This window comes from Manduca sexta, chromosome 12 (assembly GCF_014839805.1).
Source record: "Manduca sexta isolate Smith_Timp_Sample1 chromosome 12, JHU_Msex_v1.0, whole genome shotgun sequence".
NCBI classification, from domain to species: domain Eukaryota; kingdom Metazoa; phylum Arthropoda; class Insecta; order Lepidoptera; family Sphingidae; genus Manduca; species Manduca sexta.
The window spans coordinates 813,039-831,000 of record NC_051126.1 but is presented as its reverse complement, the minus strand read 5'-3'; the positions used below and the strand labels follow the sequence as shown (position 1 = coordinate 831,000).

General features: G+C 35.3%; 4 protein-coding genes and 1 pseudogene across 5 annotated transcripts in view; 4 read left to right on the top strand and 1 right to left on the bottom strand.

The window, feature by feature from the left end:
* LOC115451207 overlaps nucleotides 1–4,125 on the bottom strand; it is a 47,800-nt pseudogene extending 43,675 nt beyond the window's left edge. Inside the window, exon 1 of the transcript XR_005112261.1 lies at nucleotides 4,103–4,125. The product of XR_005112261.1 is annotated as a cytochrome P450 9e2-like (transcript). The remainder of the gene's footprint in view (nucleotides 1–4,102) is intronic.
* On the top strand, nucleotides 2,327–3,251 carry LOC115451223 (15-hydroxyprostaglandin dehydrogenase [NAD(+)]). Its single transcript, XM_030179461.2, has one exon. The coding sequence runs from the start codon at nucleotides 2,530–2,532 to the stop codon at nucleotides 3,226–3,228; it is 699 nt and encodes a 232-aa protein (XP_030035321.1). The 5' UTR covers nucleotides 2,327–2,529; the 3' UTR covers nucleotides 3,229–3,251.
* A 4,045-nt stretch (nucleotides 4,126–8,170) lies between the features above and the next one.
* Nucleotides 8,171–10,656, top strand: LOC115451214 (alcohol dehydrogenase 1). Its single transcript, XM_030179451.2, has one exon. It carries the CDS (start codon nucleotides 8,209–8,211, stop codon nucleotides 8,962–8,964), a length of 756 nt encoding a protein of 251 aa, XP_030035311.1. The 5' UTR covers nucleotides 8,171–8,208; the 3' UTR covers nucleotides 8,965–10,656.
* A 1,448-nt stretch (nucleotides 10,657–12,104) lies between these two features.
* LOC115451226 (15-hydroxyprostaglandin dehydrogenase [NAD(+)]) lies at nucleotides 12,105–14,004 on the top strand. The gene has a single exon (XM_030179465.2). The coding sequence runs from the start codon at nucleotides 13,108–13,110 to the stop codon at nucleotides 13,942–13,944; it is 837 nt and encodes a 278-aa protein (XP_030035325.1). The 5' UTR covers nucleotides 12,105–13,107; the 3' UTR covers nucleotides 13,945–14,004.
* A 1,493-nt stretch (nucleotides 14,005–15,497) lies between these two features.
* LOC115451213 (15-hydroxyprostaglandin dehydrogenase [NAD(+)]) lies at nucleotides 15,498–16,479 on the top strand. Its single transcript, XM_030179450.2, has one exon. The coding sequence runs from the start codon at nucleotides 15,530–15,532 to the stop codon at nucleotides 16,373–16,375; it is 846 nt and encodes a 281-aa protein (XP_030035310.1). The 5' UTR covers nucleotides 15,498–15,529; the 3' UTR covers nucleotides 16,376–16,479.
* Nucleotides 16,480–17,962: the final 1,483 nt, after the last annotated feature.

Here is a 17,962-nt window from a genome sequence, read left to right as displayed (position 1 = left end):
GCTTTTGCCCACGATGTATTTTTTCCGGGATGGAAAGACTATAGCACGCACGAGTAATATAGCTTCCTATTGGTGTAATTGTAAATTGTATAAATCTGACTAAAGTTCTATTTTAAACATTAGCTAAATCACTAAATATATGAAATCCAAAATATTATATAACCATAGTAACGTCTCGACTGGAAACATAACATATAGTCCATTGAAAAGTTACATTTGGGGTTGCGTTTTTTAGAGGACGCAATTTTATTTTTTTGAAGTGTAGGGGGGGTCAGTCTAAAGCTAAAACCAAGTTTGTGGGGTCGCCACCCTTGTCCCACGGCCGCCATCTTGAAAATAGGGGTTGAAATGTTTTTACGATGTATCTCTTAAACTATTTATCTGACAAAAAAAATGTATAAACATTTTTTGTTGCAAATTAAATTCTCTACAACTTTGGTCTAGTAACTTTTGTCGTAGAACTATAAATAAAAAAGTTATAAGCGTAAAAATATAAAATGTTAAGAAGTTCAATGTTAAGCAATGTCCATTGCAACGTCATCAGAACGTGTGTTTATAAGGTTCATAATACTTTTTTTGTACTCTCATTAATACCCAAATACCCAAGGGACCATTAGGAAACAAAAGAACATCTGCCTGCTATTATTATTATTATTTCTAACCTCTCTTATTGTAAGAATAGCTGATAATATTGTGTTGAAGTTGTCGTTCAACTTATATCTTTTAGTTGTGCTGTGCTTTAAAGACTTTTAAAAGTCAAAATGCTAATAAAAAAAAGTAGTTTTCACTCAAGTTAAAATCGTGTCTAAAATCATTCGAAATCGTCTTCACAATTAAAAACAGAATAAAATACATCCGCACGTACAGAAATATGTAGCACAACTAAAATATATAAGTTGAACGACAACTTCAACACAATATTATCAGCTATTCTTACAATAAGAGGTTACAAATAATAATAATAATAGCAGGCAGATGTTCTTTTGTTCCCTAATGGTCCCTTGGGTATTTGGGTATTAATGATAGTACAAAAAAAAGTATTATGAACCTTATAAACACACGTTCTGATGACGTTGCAATGGACATTGCTTAACATTGAATTTCTTAACATTTTCGCTTATAACTTTTTATTTATAGTTCTACGACAAAAGTTACTAGACCAAAGTTGTAGAGAATTTAATTTGCAACAAAAAATGTTTTTACATTTTTTTTTGTCAGATAAATAGTTTAAGAGATACATCGTAAAAACCATTTCTACCCCTATTTTCAAGATGGCGGCCGTGGGACAAGGGTGGCGACCCTACAAACTTGGTTTTAGCTTTAGACTGACCCCCCCTACACTTCAAAAAAATAAAATTGCGTCCTCTAAAAAACGCAAGGTAAGGCCTAAAAAATGTAACATTTCAATGGACTAATAGGTATATGTTATCTGTGATTATTGTAATGGATAACAAATAACTGATTGTTAAATAAATATATATTAGATAAAAAAAAAAGCGGCGATAGCCTAGTTGGGTGTGGAACGGACTGCCGAGACGAATGTCCGCAGGTTCAAATCCCAAGGGCACACACCTCTGACTTTTCTAAAAAATCATGTGTGTATTCTTTGTGAATTTATCGTTCGCTTTAACGGTGAAGGAAAACATCGTGCGGAAACCTGCACATCTAAAAAGTTCTCTATAGGAATTTCGAAGGTGTGTGAAGTCTACCAATCCGCACTAGGCCAGCGTGGTGGACTAAGGCCTAATCCCTCTCAGTAGTAGAGGAGGCCCGTGCTCAGCAGTGGGCAAGTATATAATACAGGGCTGATATTATTATTATTATTATTATTTAAAAAAAATCTAATCAGCTGTTAATTGTTAATACAACTCTGTCTACTCTTTGGGGATCAAATTTAAGTATGGTGGGTATATTTATATTTCAATGCAGACGTGTATTTATTTACAGGAGTTACACCCAATTAGATTATATTTACATTGTCATACAGCCAATTCAGATACAACAAAATATCCACATAATTTTAAGGTACTATTGGATATCCTTAAATATTTTCTGAGAGAAAAATATCCTCATGTATAAAAACCGGCAAATATCAACCGTGATAAAAACAATACGTTCATGATAATTGTTGTGATTGAATGATACGACTCGAGTGCCAGACAACAACTGATTTATTATCTCCTACCCACACCAGATTAACATTAATACTAAAGTATAACTACAACAATAATATTTTAATATTATTGTATTAAGGAACCCCAACATCTGCATAATTCCATAAATCTAGTCCACCAACAGCCACGCGCAAAGATACCGAATCAATTAGTAAACAGTGTTCGTTGGAGCCATACGCGTTGTCTCGTCGTTACTTGAGTATAATCTGTCATTTATTAAAAACTATTTTACCTGTTAATTCATAACATATCAGTAACGGGAAAGCTGCAAGACCTGAACGTCGTGGTCACGGGAGGAGCTGAAGGCCTCGGCTATAATATCGCAGACAAATACTTACAAAATGGTGCGAAAAATATGATACTTCTAGACATTAACCAAGCAAAAGGAGAAGAAGCCGCAAATACACTCAATGCTAAATACGGTAAAAAAGCTGTGTTCATCAAATGTGACGTGACGAAAGATCTGGATGTTGTGTTTAAACAAATTATTGATACGTACAAGAATATAGACGTGCTGGTGAACAACGCAGGTGTTTCTGACGAAAACTCAGCCACTAGGACTATTTCTATCAACGTGGCAGCCGTTATGGAGTGGGGAGTGAAATTTTGGGAGCACATGCACAAAGACAAAGGAGGTAATGGAGGCACGATCATAAATATGGGGTCGCTTGCAGGATTCCTGGTTAGCCCCTTCTTGATCTATTATGGTACTTCTAAATTTGCTGTCCTAGCATTCACTAAAAGTTTGGGGCACGAGTATAATTATAAGAGGTCAGGTGTTCGAGTGGTCGCTATGTGCCCAGGGTTTACTCACACGACACTCACCACACAGCAATTAGTTTGGGACGAGCATCTCGATGATTATAATAAGCTGAGAAGTGTTTTCCCCTGGCAACAATCAGAAGATGTTGCGAAAGCAGCTGTAGAGGTCTTTGAGAAGGCTCCTAGTGGTACAGCCTGGGTTATCAATGGAGGACAACCCATATGCGAAGCGCCGGACTGTGCGAAAATAACTGTGGAAAATATTGAAAAGCCAGAGACAATTGTTTTATAAAATAAATTTGTAGTACTTTTGTATTTTTTTATTTTTTTGGAATATACTATTATTTATACCGCCGTGATGAATATGAACGCCAGTATGAAATACTAGTTTGCTGTCAGTTTTAGATCAGGAGCCGCAGCAAGCAGCCATAGCTGTTTTCATGGCTACCTACGTGCTATTTTAAGTAATCTTATAAAGACAATTAATTTACATACAATTGTAGTTAATATAACTGTTTTAGAATTGAAATCACGGTCAATATAAAATCAAATACTCGGAAAAGATACCAACTAATTTCTATGAAATTAAACTATCAGGACCTTATTAACAAGAGATACGTGTACGCCAAATTTCATCCTATCTGTTCAGCTGTTATCGTGTTTACTTACTCAAAATAATTTTCATAAACTCTTACATTTATAAAAGTAAAGCAATTTTACGATAACAAATAATATAAGATAAGATGGTAAAACAGCACAGCTCAAATATTAATATGCATACATTTTTTGACTCATTGTAATATTCGTCTCTGAAATCTGTTACAATACAAAATTGGATTGGAAATGATGGAATTTCATCTTAAGAAAAGGATGAACACCATAAATAAAATTGCACACTGAGTAACTTAATACTAAAAACAGTAAATATTTAAAAAAAAAAACTACGAATGAAGTTGAATAAGATATTCCGTAATTAAAAGTACAAGGTCAAATCGAAAGTTATTGAGGTTGTCAGCCTTGGCGAGTTCCTCCAGCTATTTCCACGATAACTATTCAGTTCACCATAAAACTATTTTTACTGGTAAAATTAACAAACTACTAAAGTAGATTAAAACACCTATTAACGGTTGGATGTATAAAGCAGCAGACCGAGCACTGTGGCGTACCTTAAGAGAGGTCTATATCCAGCAGTAGACTGACGGACTGATGATGATCAAACCACCTTTAAGGTTTAGTGTAATGGAAGGATGGATATATGTTGCGGCGTGTTGTTGGTTGTAGACTCTATATTTGACTGCACTTAATATAATTAATACTATATATTACATGACTTATATACTAACCCCCTTATTCATAGACGTTTGTTTATCTAAGGACGGAATAAGGCTGTGATAACAAGTCTGTTTCTCAGTGATGACGGCATGGTAGCCTTCGCAGTACGTAGCCATAGGGCTGTTGTGATTGGCTAATATTGTTGTATCTCAATGTAGTAGTATCGAATCTAGTATATCATTTAAAATTATACACACATCACGCCTTATCCCTAGTAGCAAAGCAAAGGCGCTATTAACGCTTTTACATTTCCGCCGAATGTATTCCGCCCCATGATGTAACAGAAGGTGAGCTATCATATCGGGCACAATTTCCAAACTCCAAACTGATAATAATAGGAGGTGAGCTGTCATATCGGGCACAAATTCCAAACTTTAGGCTGATACCGAATAGAAAAATCCAATATTCCTGCTCCCGAGGATCTAACTCAAGACCTTAGCACTATATTTGTACCATAATACAAAGCCATCGAGGCAGATTAATGTGAAATAAATGTGTCCATTGTTAATAAACAATTGCATATTTTCAAGGTACAGTTTCTTAACGTCTCAATTATAAAGATATAAATAATCACATTTAGATATTTTCCTCACGGTGTTTTCCTTCACCAAGCAAGCGATAGTGTATAAAGAATTTACACATAATTTTAGAAAAATCAGAGGGCTTGGGATTTGAACATGTGGACATTCGTCTCGGCAGTTCGTTCCACACCCAACTAAACTATCGCCGCTTTTTATCAATAAGTTACATTGCTACTAGTTATTACTAGGCACATAGCACTAGTAGAGGAACTTAAGTTCAAAACTCTAAATATTTATTAAAATCGCCTATTTCTGGGCGATTTATAATCCAATAATTCAGGCTTGAAGAGATCTCAAGACGTAAACTATAATATACAAATAACAGGCAAACCTATAATCCCGTATCAACGTCGTTTGACAGTAGAATGCGTGCGGAGTCGGAGCAGGTGCAATGCGGAGTTAGAGCTTCGCAACGTTAGTCCCTATCAACCGTTTTATACACGACTAGATGCCACGCCTTCTTAATATGACGCTGCAAAGTAGAGCGGCCGTGTGTTGCTTTACCACGAAACGGCACGAAGTCTATATTGTATAGATTTTTATATGGTATCGCGCCGTAAGGTAGGTGTGACGCTGTGTTTAGTTATAATAAAATGCGTGACACCAACGCAGCATCGCCAACCGTGCGACTATCGGAACTTGGAACATCTTCACTTTTGTTGCGGCACCTTAACTACTCTTTTAATTCGTATACAGGTTATTTATTCATGAATAAATATAGTTATCAATCTGCATTTGGATAACATAAAACACTGCAAAGATTATTATTAACAGTTAACTAGTATATTTACAAACTACTGTCTATCTAAACGTACATAAGATATTAAGTCGGCAAGAGGACTTACTTCAGCCCTCTCTACAGATTATAATCACGCCAAGCAAATCCGTGTCTTATAAAGAATAATTAATTTAACAAATCTAGTTGTGTTACGTGATTAATTAAAATAAACGTTTGTGTAAAAACAACGGGAAATACAACATACACACACACACACACACATCATGCACTTATCCCCGAAGGGGTATGCAGCGGCGCAAGTAGTGCACCCACTTTTCGCCAAGTGTGTTTCCCATGATGAGATAGGGGGCGAGCCTATCGCTATATCGGGCTCAAATTCCAGACTCCGAGCTTATATTGAACAGGAAAACCCAAATTTCACTTTGCTTGACCTGGGATTTGAACCCAGGACCTTAGAGCGCTGCCGTATCGCCCATGCAGTACAACTACGCGACCGAGGCAGTAACCGAGGGAAAAAACAGCAAAAAAAGGCATTGTTGTTCGAGCTTAGCTTTTTAACCTAGCACGATATAATGATTACAATTGATGAACTAACTAAACTTAAGAATTTCCTTATTAATAAATGCTATTACTCAATTGATGATTTCTTCAAATCATAATAATTTAATATAATAAATATAATGTGATTATATAATAACTCATGTTATGTAATACTTCTGTCCTTATATTAAATAATTGTTTTCGGCTAGAAAAAAATAATAATTTCCACACCCAGTTAGGCTAGAATATGGCGAGACTTTTCATTTCATAACACCTATAAATATACATGTACTGTATTCAGCAAATAAATTATTCGAATTTGAATTTGACTGATGATAAGTTATGTAAATGTATACAAGGTTATTTTTACATAGCGATAGTGGATGAAGTCACATATTCGTCTTTACCCCTGCTAATATTTGTCAAAAATCATCTATGAATAATAAATATTTTCGCCAATAAACCCGGTTTTAGTTTTCTCATCGTTTGAGCATTTTGTAGTTTTGTGCGAATATGGTGTGTGAGTGTATTTCTGACCAATAATATGATGTTGCTCATCCGAAAATTTCTCTTCGTGGAGTTGTAGTAGGGCACGTAAAATCAAAATACTTTTCAATAATAATTATTTTGTTCGAAACTTAGGTTTTTTTATATTACATTTATGGTTTAAAACCAAGATATAACATGATAAAATATGAAACAGAATAACTTAAGGTAAATTGTTTTTATTGTAATTATTGAGTGTAATTTATTGTAATGATAACAGTTCACTTTAAAACAAAGAAGCAAAAAATGGCCGCTCAAAACAGGTTTTTTATTTTCCAAATCTGTTTATACACTTGACCAAAAAAACAATACAGTGCCTGTACTGTCTGTAGCAAATCAAAAATTAACCAAACACGATTTGCTCAGAACTGGAACCTCAGTCAGATCGCCAACAAGTCCAAGAAACCAAGCCAAACTGATTTTGCGACATGCGTGTCAAATTATGCCGACCCATATTCCAGGGGGATAAGACCAGGTAGCGAAAAAAAGAATCCACACACTAGTATTGTGTATATCTGCTATTAGTGTTCCTTTTTCTACCGGATAGATTTTCCTTAAAGTAAGATTTATTCTTTAACTTGAGAATTATTAATATAATTGTGGGATGTTTATGGACGTTCAGTGGTGGTAGGTCCCTTATATGCGAGAGTCCGCCTGGGTAAGTACTACCAGAATGTCTATTTCTGCCGCCAAGTAGCAGTTTGTAGTCACTGTTGTGTTTCAGTCTGAAGAACATTGTAGTAAATGTAACCACTGAACATAATAATTAAGACTTAACATCTCATGTCTCAGTATGGCGAGCGCAGTGGAATACTAAACAATACTATGTAATTCAAGGTGTTGGATGGTGTTTCTATTATTTATGGGCGGTCGTATCGCTTACCATCAGGCAAAAGGCAAATTCGTCTCGTCAAACAATGGAAAAAAAAAATGTTTAGATTAAAAAATAATAGATTTCTTCTTCAAAATTAAACTATTTTTCGGATTTTATTACGGTTTTAATTATTTTAGTTTTCTCCCGACGTTTCGACGACTTTGCAGCCTTCATGGTCACGGGGGGACTGAGGTGTTTGTTCATCCGCACAGTGAAATATCTAAAAAATAGTTTAATTTTAATGTCTAGCATTGGCGTAAACACAAGAACTCATGACATTCTTCTTTAAAAATAATAAACGCTAAAATCAATGACCTTAGAGCGAATTGAATAAGTTGCTAAATGTTAAAAAACTTTATTTCGTATCCGTGTCTTTTGTTGCTGTCCGTGTCAAAAGCACCAATCTACATATTTTCATAAAAAAACGAAAACAAATGATATTTTCGTCATTAAAATCTATTTAAGGATATTTTATGCAAACAGATTACTAAAATAATTACGATGTTAATAAAATACATTATATGGCATAATTCTCAATTAATGGTTTTATTGTGCACACAGTGCGATAACCTGTTGTTATATTGCATCATGCAGTACTATGATAACATTTATTAACCTTAGTCACATCGTATACGAGTTAGTTGTGAGCTAGATACGGACATGGCAGGAAATCTAAAAAACAAAGTCGTGGTTATAACCGGAGGCGCTGAAGGTATTGGCTTTCACTTAGCCGACAACTACCTACAGAAGGAAGCTAAGCATATCATCCTACTTGACGTGAACGAGAAGAAAGGCAACGAAGCAGTTAGTGCCTTAACGTCGAAACACGGAAACAAAGTCAGCTTCATGAAATGCGACGTTACCACTGACTTAGAAGCTGTTTCCAAGAAGATATTCAACACTTTTCAATACGTCGACGTCCTTGTGAACAATGCTGGAATCCTCAACGATGGAAAACTCAAACAAACTATTGGAATCAACGTCACAGCACTAATAGAATGGTCTTTGAAGTTCTGGGAACACATGAGAAAGGATAAAAACGGTAAAGGCGGCACTATCATTAATCTAGCTTCCATTTATGGTTACAGAATCGACCAGTTCCTACCGGTATACCAAGCTTCTAAATTCGCTGTGATGGGCTTCACTAAATCATTAGGACATCTTTATAATTACAACAGATCTGGAGTGAGAGTCATTGCTATATGTCCAGGATTTACAGAGACTAAACTTACAGCTGCACCTGCAACGTGGGATGATAAACTAAACGATGAATTTGGGAAATTTTTGAAAGACCAGGCTTGGCAGAAGGTAGATGTTGTTGGTAAAGCTGGTGTGACCATTTTTGAGACTGCTGATAGTGGTACTGCGTGGTTAATAGAAGGTTCACGTCCTGTTGTGCAGGTTTTTAATGAATAACGCCAGTTAAATCCAAAAACACGGCGACATCCCGACGAGAATGTTAAAAACAGAAACAATAATATTTATGAATTAGAAATTCGAGGCAGGCATATAATACATTCCTAGAACCTTATTTAATGTTATTGGTAACAGTAGATTAGTACTCTAAATACTAAGTGGATAGTAAATAACTTCAAATTTCATTCAATTATGTTATCCTATCGTAATATAAATGTAAAACTCAAACGTGCGTTTTATTTCTGCTATTGTTGAGTAGTAAGTTTTTTCTTCAGATTTAAGGCTCTGCCTAGTTTAACTTTTTCATAGGCAGTGCCAATTACAGGGCTTAATTATGTTTTGACTTTTCTTACTAATAAAATATTTGCAGTCAATTCCCCCTCGCTTTCCTTTTCATAACTACCAACTATAAAAGTTAGGGCATTAGCAAAATAAAATAGCATAATCTCATTCTACTTAGAATTTTGTTGCCCATGCTCGGGTACGCGTAATTTTTTATTGAAAACCGAACAAAACATTTTCCTGATTTGGTGTTACGAACTTGAATTATATAGTAATTCGTGACTGGATAATTGACTTGTATTTTAGGTCTCAAAATCATTAGTAATACTGGCTGACCTTCAATTCAAAATAAAAAACTGCACACTGCTCGGTGGCAAAATAAATAATTTATTAACTTCATATGATGTGCATTGTTTTTGTAATATCATCGCAATAACACATATAAAGGAAAATATTTAACTATAGCCGTTCAGTATACGTACGTAAGCAGACTTTTAGTATTTTATTTTATTTAGTATTCGTTAGACGTAAAAAAGACACGTACTGTTTACCATACATTTTGACACAGTTTACACGCGCGCTATGTAAACGCTGCCGCATTTAAATTCCAAATACACTTAAGGGACGCTGCTAAAATTGCCATACAAAAATGTACTTAAATGTAACCATTATGATAACGATATTTTAACACGTAAATACTTATGTTTCTTCACTAACCATCAGGTACAGAGAGTTCACTTTTCTGTGCGCCTAAAAATATGTTTGAATAGGGCAATACTTGAAAATAAACAGCCAAATATTATCCTAATACTATATATAGCTGAGATTTCCATACCGAGGTAGTCATGGACAAAGTCAATTTCTAAGCAGAGCGCTGAGGTCTTCTTAATACAATAACGTAGGTCTAGTTGATCTTTGTCTTGCAAATTACCTCGGTAATGAAATTAGCGAGGCTTGGGATTATTTGTACTGCGTAGACTAAGGTATTACTGAGGATGCTGTGAAAATTATATAATTTGATAACCATACTTTATTACCAAAATATGTGAAAATGTTTGAATGTTTATTAGGAGTAAACACAGTAACAGTTCAAAGGATTTGGATGAAATTTATTTAATTAAATAATATTAATATAATAATAAAACTAATTGTAACTCAAACTAAAGGCAACCACAACATGCGTAAAACAATTTTACGATATTACTTAACGAAACATTAAAAGGAATTTTCCAAAAAAAATAATTGATCTATCAGAATATTAGGGACTCAGTTAATCAATTTATCACACGGATAGACCATGTCCCGTGTCCATGAGTAGAACGGGATTTTTGTATAGGTAGCGATGGTGTAATTACAAATGCGAAAGTAACTATCTGATTGTTAAGCTTTTAAATTAAACTATTTTACGAATTTTATGGCGGTTTTAATATTTTACTTTTCTCCCGACGTTTCGAAGACTGCAGCCTTCATTATCACGGGGGGACTAATTGTTAAGCTTTCAAAGCTGAACCACTAAATCGATTTCGATGAAATTTGGCAAGGACATAATTTCAAACCTTACGAAGCATATACTTTTTATCGCGGAAAAACATTTAGCGGAACTTTTATTACGGAAACATTTTGTCACATACATAATATGATGTCACATATGTGTATATTCGATTAGCACAAGCTAAACAAATATAAGTTCGCGTTCGCAGACCGTGCAATGGTAACCTTGCCTTTAAATAGCATATCTCAAGATTTACAAACGTGATTTGGTCAATGTTTGGATTTTGTAAACGAGAGCTGATCATTTTATTGGAGTATTAACTGATAGGAACTTTTATTCTCACAGCATTAAGACTCAAAATAAATATTTGCGAATAACACAGATATTTTCTCAGACCAGTATTGAACTAGGAAACCGTGGCACGGAGTTTATGTAACAAATATTATAAAACAAAATTCGTAATTTTACGAAAACCATATTGATAATATCGCAATTTTGTACAAAAAGAGAACGTCAACGGCACTTAAAACGTAATGTTTCGAACAATGCTTCAAATTTAAGTTTAAAAATACTTCCTGAGTCCATGATCTCTATTCAGCTATAATTTTATATAATTTTAAAAGCAGTAAACGTAGATTTATCATGCATTACATTAGTGACAAAATATACTTTTAACAGATACTCTATCGTACCTAATTAGCTAAATGATTGTAATCGTATTGGTATCTTATGTGAGTGTTGCAAGTAAATCAACCTGGAGCTGCATATTGAACTGATAAAAATATAACCAGTGATACAAATTCGGATATATAAAGTACTAAGCTGTGAAGACCTTTTTTTCCGTGAATATCGATAAGTAAATCACATACGTAGTACATAATCTATATATATTATATATATAAAAATTAATCCCTCTTTCTCTTTGTCACGCCATCACGCGTGAACGGCTGGATCGATTTCACTATTTTTATTTTTGTTGTGTTTATTATTGGAGAAGGTTCTTATGAAAGAAAAAAAACAAAACATTGCGCGGATTATTAGAAAATTTAAGAAAACTAAACGACAATATTAATTTTACATAACTGTTAGTGGTTTCAAATAACTGCTAGCGATCGACAGAATGCGCGCGTGCATACATAGTTAAGACGGGACAACGTCTGTCGGGACAGCTAGTAAGATAATATATCCTTGATCACAATCTTTTTTTTATTTAAGTGTCTGGCTCGGTAGCGTTGTATTATGATACGACTGCGGTGCTGAGGTATCGGATCGATCCCCGGGTCGGGCAGTGATATTGGGTACTCATATCAGCTCGGAGTCGGGAATTTGTGCCCGATATGGCAATAGGCTCGCCCCCTATCACATCATAGGACGAGATACAGACAGCGGAAAGTGGGTGCACTGGTTACGCCTCTGCCTAACCCTTCGGGGATAAAAAGTGTGTGCGACAAGTCGCTTGCCTGTGAACACAGACAGTAGTACGCCTCATTGATCTTTATTGCAAACCGTTACTTGTATGGCAATTTTCTCATAAAGATATCAGAATTAGGACTAAAATATTCATAATTGCTCGTAATCACGCCGGCTGCAGTGGCCTCAAAATTTGAATTCTATACTGCTACCTGACAGTGATAGACTAAGCATGCTACTACTCAGACAGCCTATTAAAAAAAAACTTTATTTTCGTAGGACTTGGAAAGACCAAAGGTTAAAGAAGGAAGGTTAGTTGCGCCGCTGCATACCCCATTCGGGTATAAAATGCGTGAACGTATTTGTATATTTCGTAACAAACAAAAAATAATTATGTACATACAACAAAACAATAAAAAATGAGTACGACAATTTTTTTAAAACGTTGATTCCCGCTTTCTAGGTATTGCACTAAATGATTGAGTCAAAGCAACATAGTGAATAATTTCTCCAGCATTGTATACGGTCTTGTCCGAAGTTGGCCACTTCCTATAAAATAAACATATTGCTTATTTTTCATTCTCGAAAAAAATAAGTAGTCTTGTAAAGAAAAAAAATAAATTCGAGCAAGAGGGACAAACAAAATATATCAGTTTTTGATTCAGCACTATAAATTACGTTGCTGAGTAGAATGTTTAGATACACAATCATACTTCCGCCATCTCATTCTTTAATTACGTATCAAAGTTGATATTCTAATTTTGAAAGGATTTTAAAAGAAAAATAGTATCTGGCAGTACAAATTTATCAACTTAAAGTGCTAGCAACATCTTATTTATTTAAACTATATTATCAATCACATTAATATTATCAAAAATCTCTGCATATAAAAAGAATTAACACTTTTTCTAGATAATTCTTTACCTCTTATAGCAATCAGTGCGAGTATATTTTATACTATGTACGTGTTAGGTGTAATACTCTGCCTAGCAGTGACAAGTCAGGCTGAACCAGAAAATGATCTGAACGGAAAAGTCGCAGTAGTCACTGGAGGAGCAAAAGGAATCGGGTATGCTATCGCTGACAATTATCTGAAAAATGGGGCAAAGGCTGTAGTGGTCGTCGACAAAAAACTACCAGAAGGTTTAAACGCTGAGGAAAACCTTAAATTCTTATACGGTGAGGACAAGGTGTTTTTTATTCATGGAGATGTTACTACTGACTTAGATAAAGTTTGGCACATAATCTTCAAAAAATTCGACTACGTAGACATCCTAGTGAACAACGCAGGAATACTCGACGAGAGTGATCCGGTTGGAACGATTTATACTAATACTCTGGCTCCGATGTTGTGGTCAGAGAAATTCTTTGAATTCATGAGAAAGGACAAAGGTGGAAAAGGAGGAACCATAATGAACGTAGCTTCAGTAGTCAGTTACTTCAGAAACCCATTCTTTTGGTACTATAAAACTTCCAAGTTTGCCTTACTTGGCCATACCTTGGGCTTGGGCCATGAATTTAACTACCAAAAAAGCGGAGTGAGGGTCTATGCTATAAGCCCTGGGTTCACGTACACAGACATGACTGACCAACAAATGGTAATTGATGAACAATTGGATGTATTTACAAAGTTCAGAGAGGTCTTACCGTGGCAGACTGCCGATGTGGTAGGACAGGCTTCCGTGACCTTGTACAAGACTGGAAAGACCGGGGTGGGGTACACTATTGAAGGAGGGGAATTATCTGTGTCTCCTTACAGTTTGATGATTACTGCTGACGAATTACATAATCTTTAGATGACAGTGTTTAAAAAAAATCGGATTTTGTAAATAAATATAAATGGATTATTGAGATTAGTTTTTTATTTTTATGTAACGTAAAATTATCGAACTTCATGTTGATGTCTTTCTGGGCTGGACAGAACTGTGGTAAGTAATACACTGGAGATTATCTAAAGTTTTAAGATAAGCTTCTAATATGTTTTTATAATTTTTTTATAGTCGAGTAACCAGTCGGGGCTTCGCCCGCATCACAACTTTTCTTTCTAAAACATTACAGGATGCCAAAACCTTTAATTAAAAAAATAATTACCAATGGTAGCAAATTACCGATATTGATATCACATCCTTCCTTTTAAAACTTCTCTTCTCCACGTCTTCTAGTAGTGTTTACGAATAGCTGTAACAACTTCACTAGTGGTAGGTCTCTCATTGAAAGTCTGCCTCGGTAAATACCACCACAATGTCTATTTCTGACGCCAAGTAACAGTCATTGTTGTGTTGTGTAACTAGTGTAATTACTGGACATAATAAAACTTAACCTCTCATGGACGGTGAGTGCAGTGGAATACCAAACAAAACTATGTGATTCAGGGTGTAGGCTGGTGTTACTGTGTATGAGCGGTCGTGTCGCTTACCATCAGGCGAACAGCAAGCACATCGCGTCATTGTAAGCAAAAAAATCATGTTCATGACAACGACGATATAACCACTGGCCTCCTTATATCCTATATTTTACTTTAAATTAATTTTGTCAACAGAGCTTTGAGGAAGCAGGGGGCTGCATTACGATTAGTCCTGCCATAATATATCGCATGTGACTTTGGAAACATAGGCCTAGGGATTGAACAAGTTAAATTAAAACACGAATTTTTTTATCTCTATTAGTTTTTCATAGTAAAGTCTATAGCAGTATATTATTATTTATTAAACATCTTTGAATGCAACATTGACATAATATAACCTAAAAATAACTGTACAGCACAAAAGAATTTTATGCAAGCACTAGTTGGTGTCATACTGCGCTCAGAAAGCTTAGCTTTTAGATTTTGTATATCATAATGCAAAGTAATTACATCGGTTTACGATATCCGGTTTGATGCTGAAACATATCATAAATTGAATACTATATTGTTTTCATGTTTGCTAACAATAAAATTTTGAGGAGTGGTAAAAATGGTTTATGATCCTAAAAAATTTATACGTAATCCGTAGGTGTATCAGGCATCAAAAATTATCTTTATTTATGTAATTTACTATATCTAAGGAGCGGCTCCGCCCCTTGTGAACGACTATTCCTCAGCAAAAATCATTACTATGTACCACTGTTTTCAGTTAGTAGCGTTTATGTAAATCCAGTTCATAGTCTTTTTGTATACCAAATTCCATCTAAATCCGTTCAGCGGTTTTTCTGTTTAGTTATAACAATATCCAGACATCACAAAATTTTCCATTTATAACATTAATAAAATATGCTTAACTATATTGTAGCAAATACCTGTTTTATATACCTGATAAAATTGTGATGTTATCAGTAACTCAAACTTACTTATAGTTGGAACACCTAGTGGGTAGCTCAAAGTAATTTGAATTAGTTCCAACCATGCATATACCTGCATCTATTATCTTGGTAATAGCCATAAGTAGTGTTAAGACTGAATCAGACGTGGATCTAAAAGATAAAGTTGCTGTTGTTACTGGCGCTGCTAGAGGCATCGGTCGCGCCATCGCTGACCATCTGTTAAAAGAAGAAGTAAGAGTTGTGATAATTGTCGATAAAAATCTAACACAAGGATTAGTAACAGAAACCGAATTCAAATCCAAATATGGCGAGGAGAAGGTTTGGTTTATCCATGGCGATATCACCATTGACTTGGATTGGGTGTTTGATGAAATATTTGAGAGATATGGGTACGTCAACTTCTTGGTAAACAACGCAGGAATAATAAATGAATATGATCCGGTGTTGACGATTTACACTAACGCGGTGGGTACAACTTTGTGGTCACAGAAGTTCTATAATGCCATGAGAGTAGACCACGGAGGTAAGGGTGGAACTATCATGAATATAGCGTCAATAGATGCGTATTCTATAGACCCATTCCTATGGTTTTATAAAACAACTAAATATGCCATATACGGACTTAGTGTGGGCTTGGGCCACGAATGGAACTACATGAGTACTAATGTGAGGGTGTATGCATTGTGTCCTGGTTTCACCTATACACAAATGACGGATCAACAGATGGTTGTTGACGAGCAAGTGGATATTTTTACTAAATTTAGAAAAGTCATAATATGGCAAACAGCCGATCAGGTTGGCCAAGCCGTCGCTAAGTTGTACAAGTTTGCTAAGACTGGTACTGCATATACTGTTGAAGGTGGAGAACTGTCTCTATCTCCACTCGTCTACAACGTCTCTGGTGAATTTTTACTTAGCCTGGAATAAAAATGTTACAAAGCATATATTTAAATGACCTGCCGCATATTTAGGTGACGCATTAAAAATAATGATTTTATGTATTCGCTGTAGCAATTATATTGTTATCCTTATCAATCTTTTTTATTTATTATATATCCTTTGTCTGCCCTTGACCTTGTCCTTTGTCTGCCTCGATGGCGTCGATTTACTGCATGCACGGAATGGCCGCGCTCTGAGGTTCTGGGTTCACATCCCGGGTCGGGCAAAGTAATATTTGGGTTTTTCTACTCAGGATCAGCTGGAGTCTAGAATTTGTGTCTGATACGGCGATAGGCTCGATCCCTATCACATCATGGGACGGAACTGGACGAAAAGTAGGTACCCTGGTTGCGTTTCTGCATACGCTTTCGGGGTTATCCCCGAAAGCGTATGCAGAGCATGAGCAGAGCACGCATTTATATGCGTGATGTGTGTTTGGATCCTTTGTCTAGAAAGTGATATGGGATGTGTACTGATGAATCGACTAACACTTTGTGTGGTGTTTCTGGCTCGGATTAGATTTACTAGAAAGGGTTGACATTAGACGAGGGTCTGGTGGCTAAAACTAATGGTTTATGCACTGTGTGTGAAAAAGGCTCGAGGTAAACGTGTACCCATAGGGTAGCTACCATCGTATACGACCCACACAATCCGCAATAGCGGCACAGATAAGTGCGTCGCGTCCTAGAACCAGTCTGGAAGGAGGAGTCTATAAGGAGTTTAGGGTTACTGCTAGAAAAAAAAATCTCGAGATCAAGGCTTTGTGACTTTTTAAATACAGGCAAAGTATCCTAAACGTAAATAAACACGCATTTATATCAAGGTAGGTGTCATTTCCGGCGCCCCTCGGTTCTTTATACTTTATAATTTACTGCATACTTGTTAGTTACTTGAAATGATTTATTTCATTTTAATTAATATAATATAATTGTTTTGTTTTCCAAAATACTGTTTCAGTCATATGCTTTGATATCATCGAGTAAGGCTTACTTTAGTACATGCAATAGGCTATCTTAATCGTTTTTTTTTTATTTTATAAAAAAATCAGTCATTCAATAAAAAGCTCCATCAAAATCCGGTTAAAATCGTACAGCATGATGCTGAGTGGTCACCTACCTGTCACGGCCTCAAAACCATAACTGGTCCCAAAAATGCATTTCAACATGCAGTTAAGGTATTTTCGCTTGTTTTTTGCTAATATCATAGGTTTTTTGTTTAGTTTTGATACTTTTTACTAATTGTACTGGTTTATAATGCTGATTTTCTTTTTTCCACCCTTTATTCGTTTATACCGATGCATGTCTGTCTGCAACAAATTAATAAGCATTTTTTGCCCCCTATAAGCCTTTCTAAACTAATGAAAGGATTCAAAGAAAAAAAAAGAACCATCATGCACCCACACTTGCACATATTATTATAAAAAATAAAATATCATCTTAACGAATATGAACTGCTGTAACACATTTTTATCAATTTTATTGATAGTTCCGCAAGTTAGATTCTTTTTTGACCATTAGTAGGTATAGAATAATTGTTAAGATGGAACTTAGTGTAATTAACAAAAAATAAAAAACA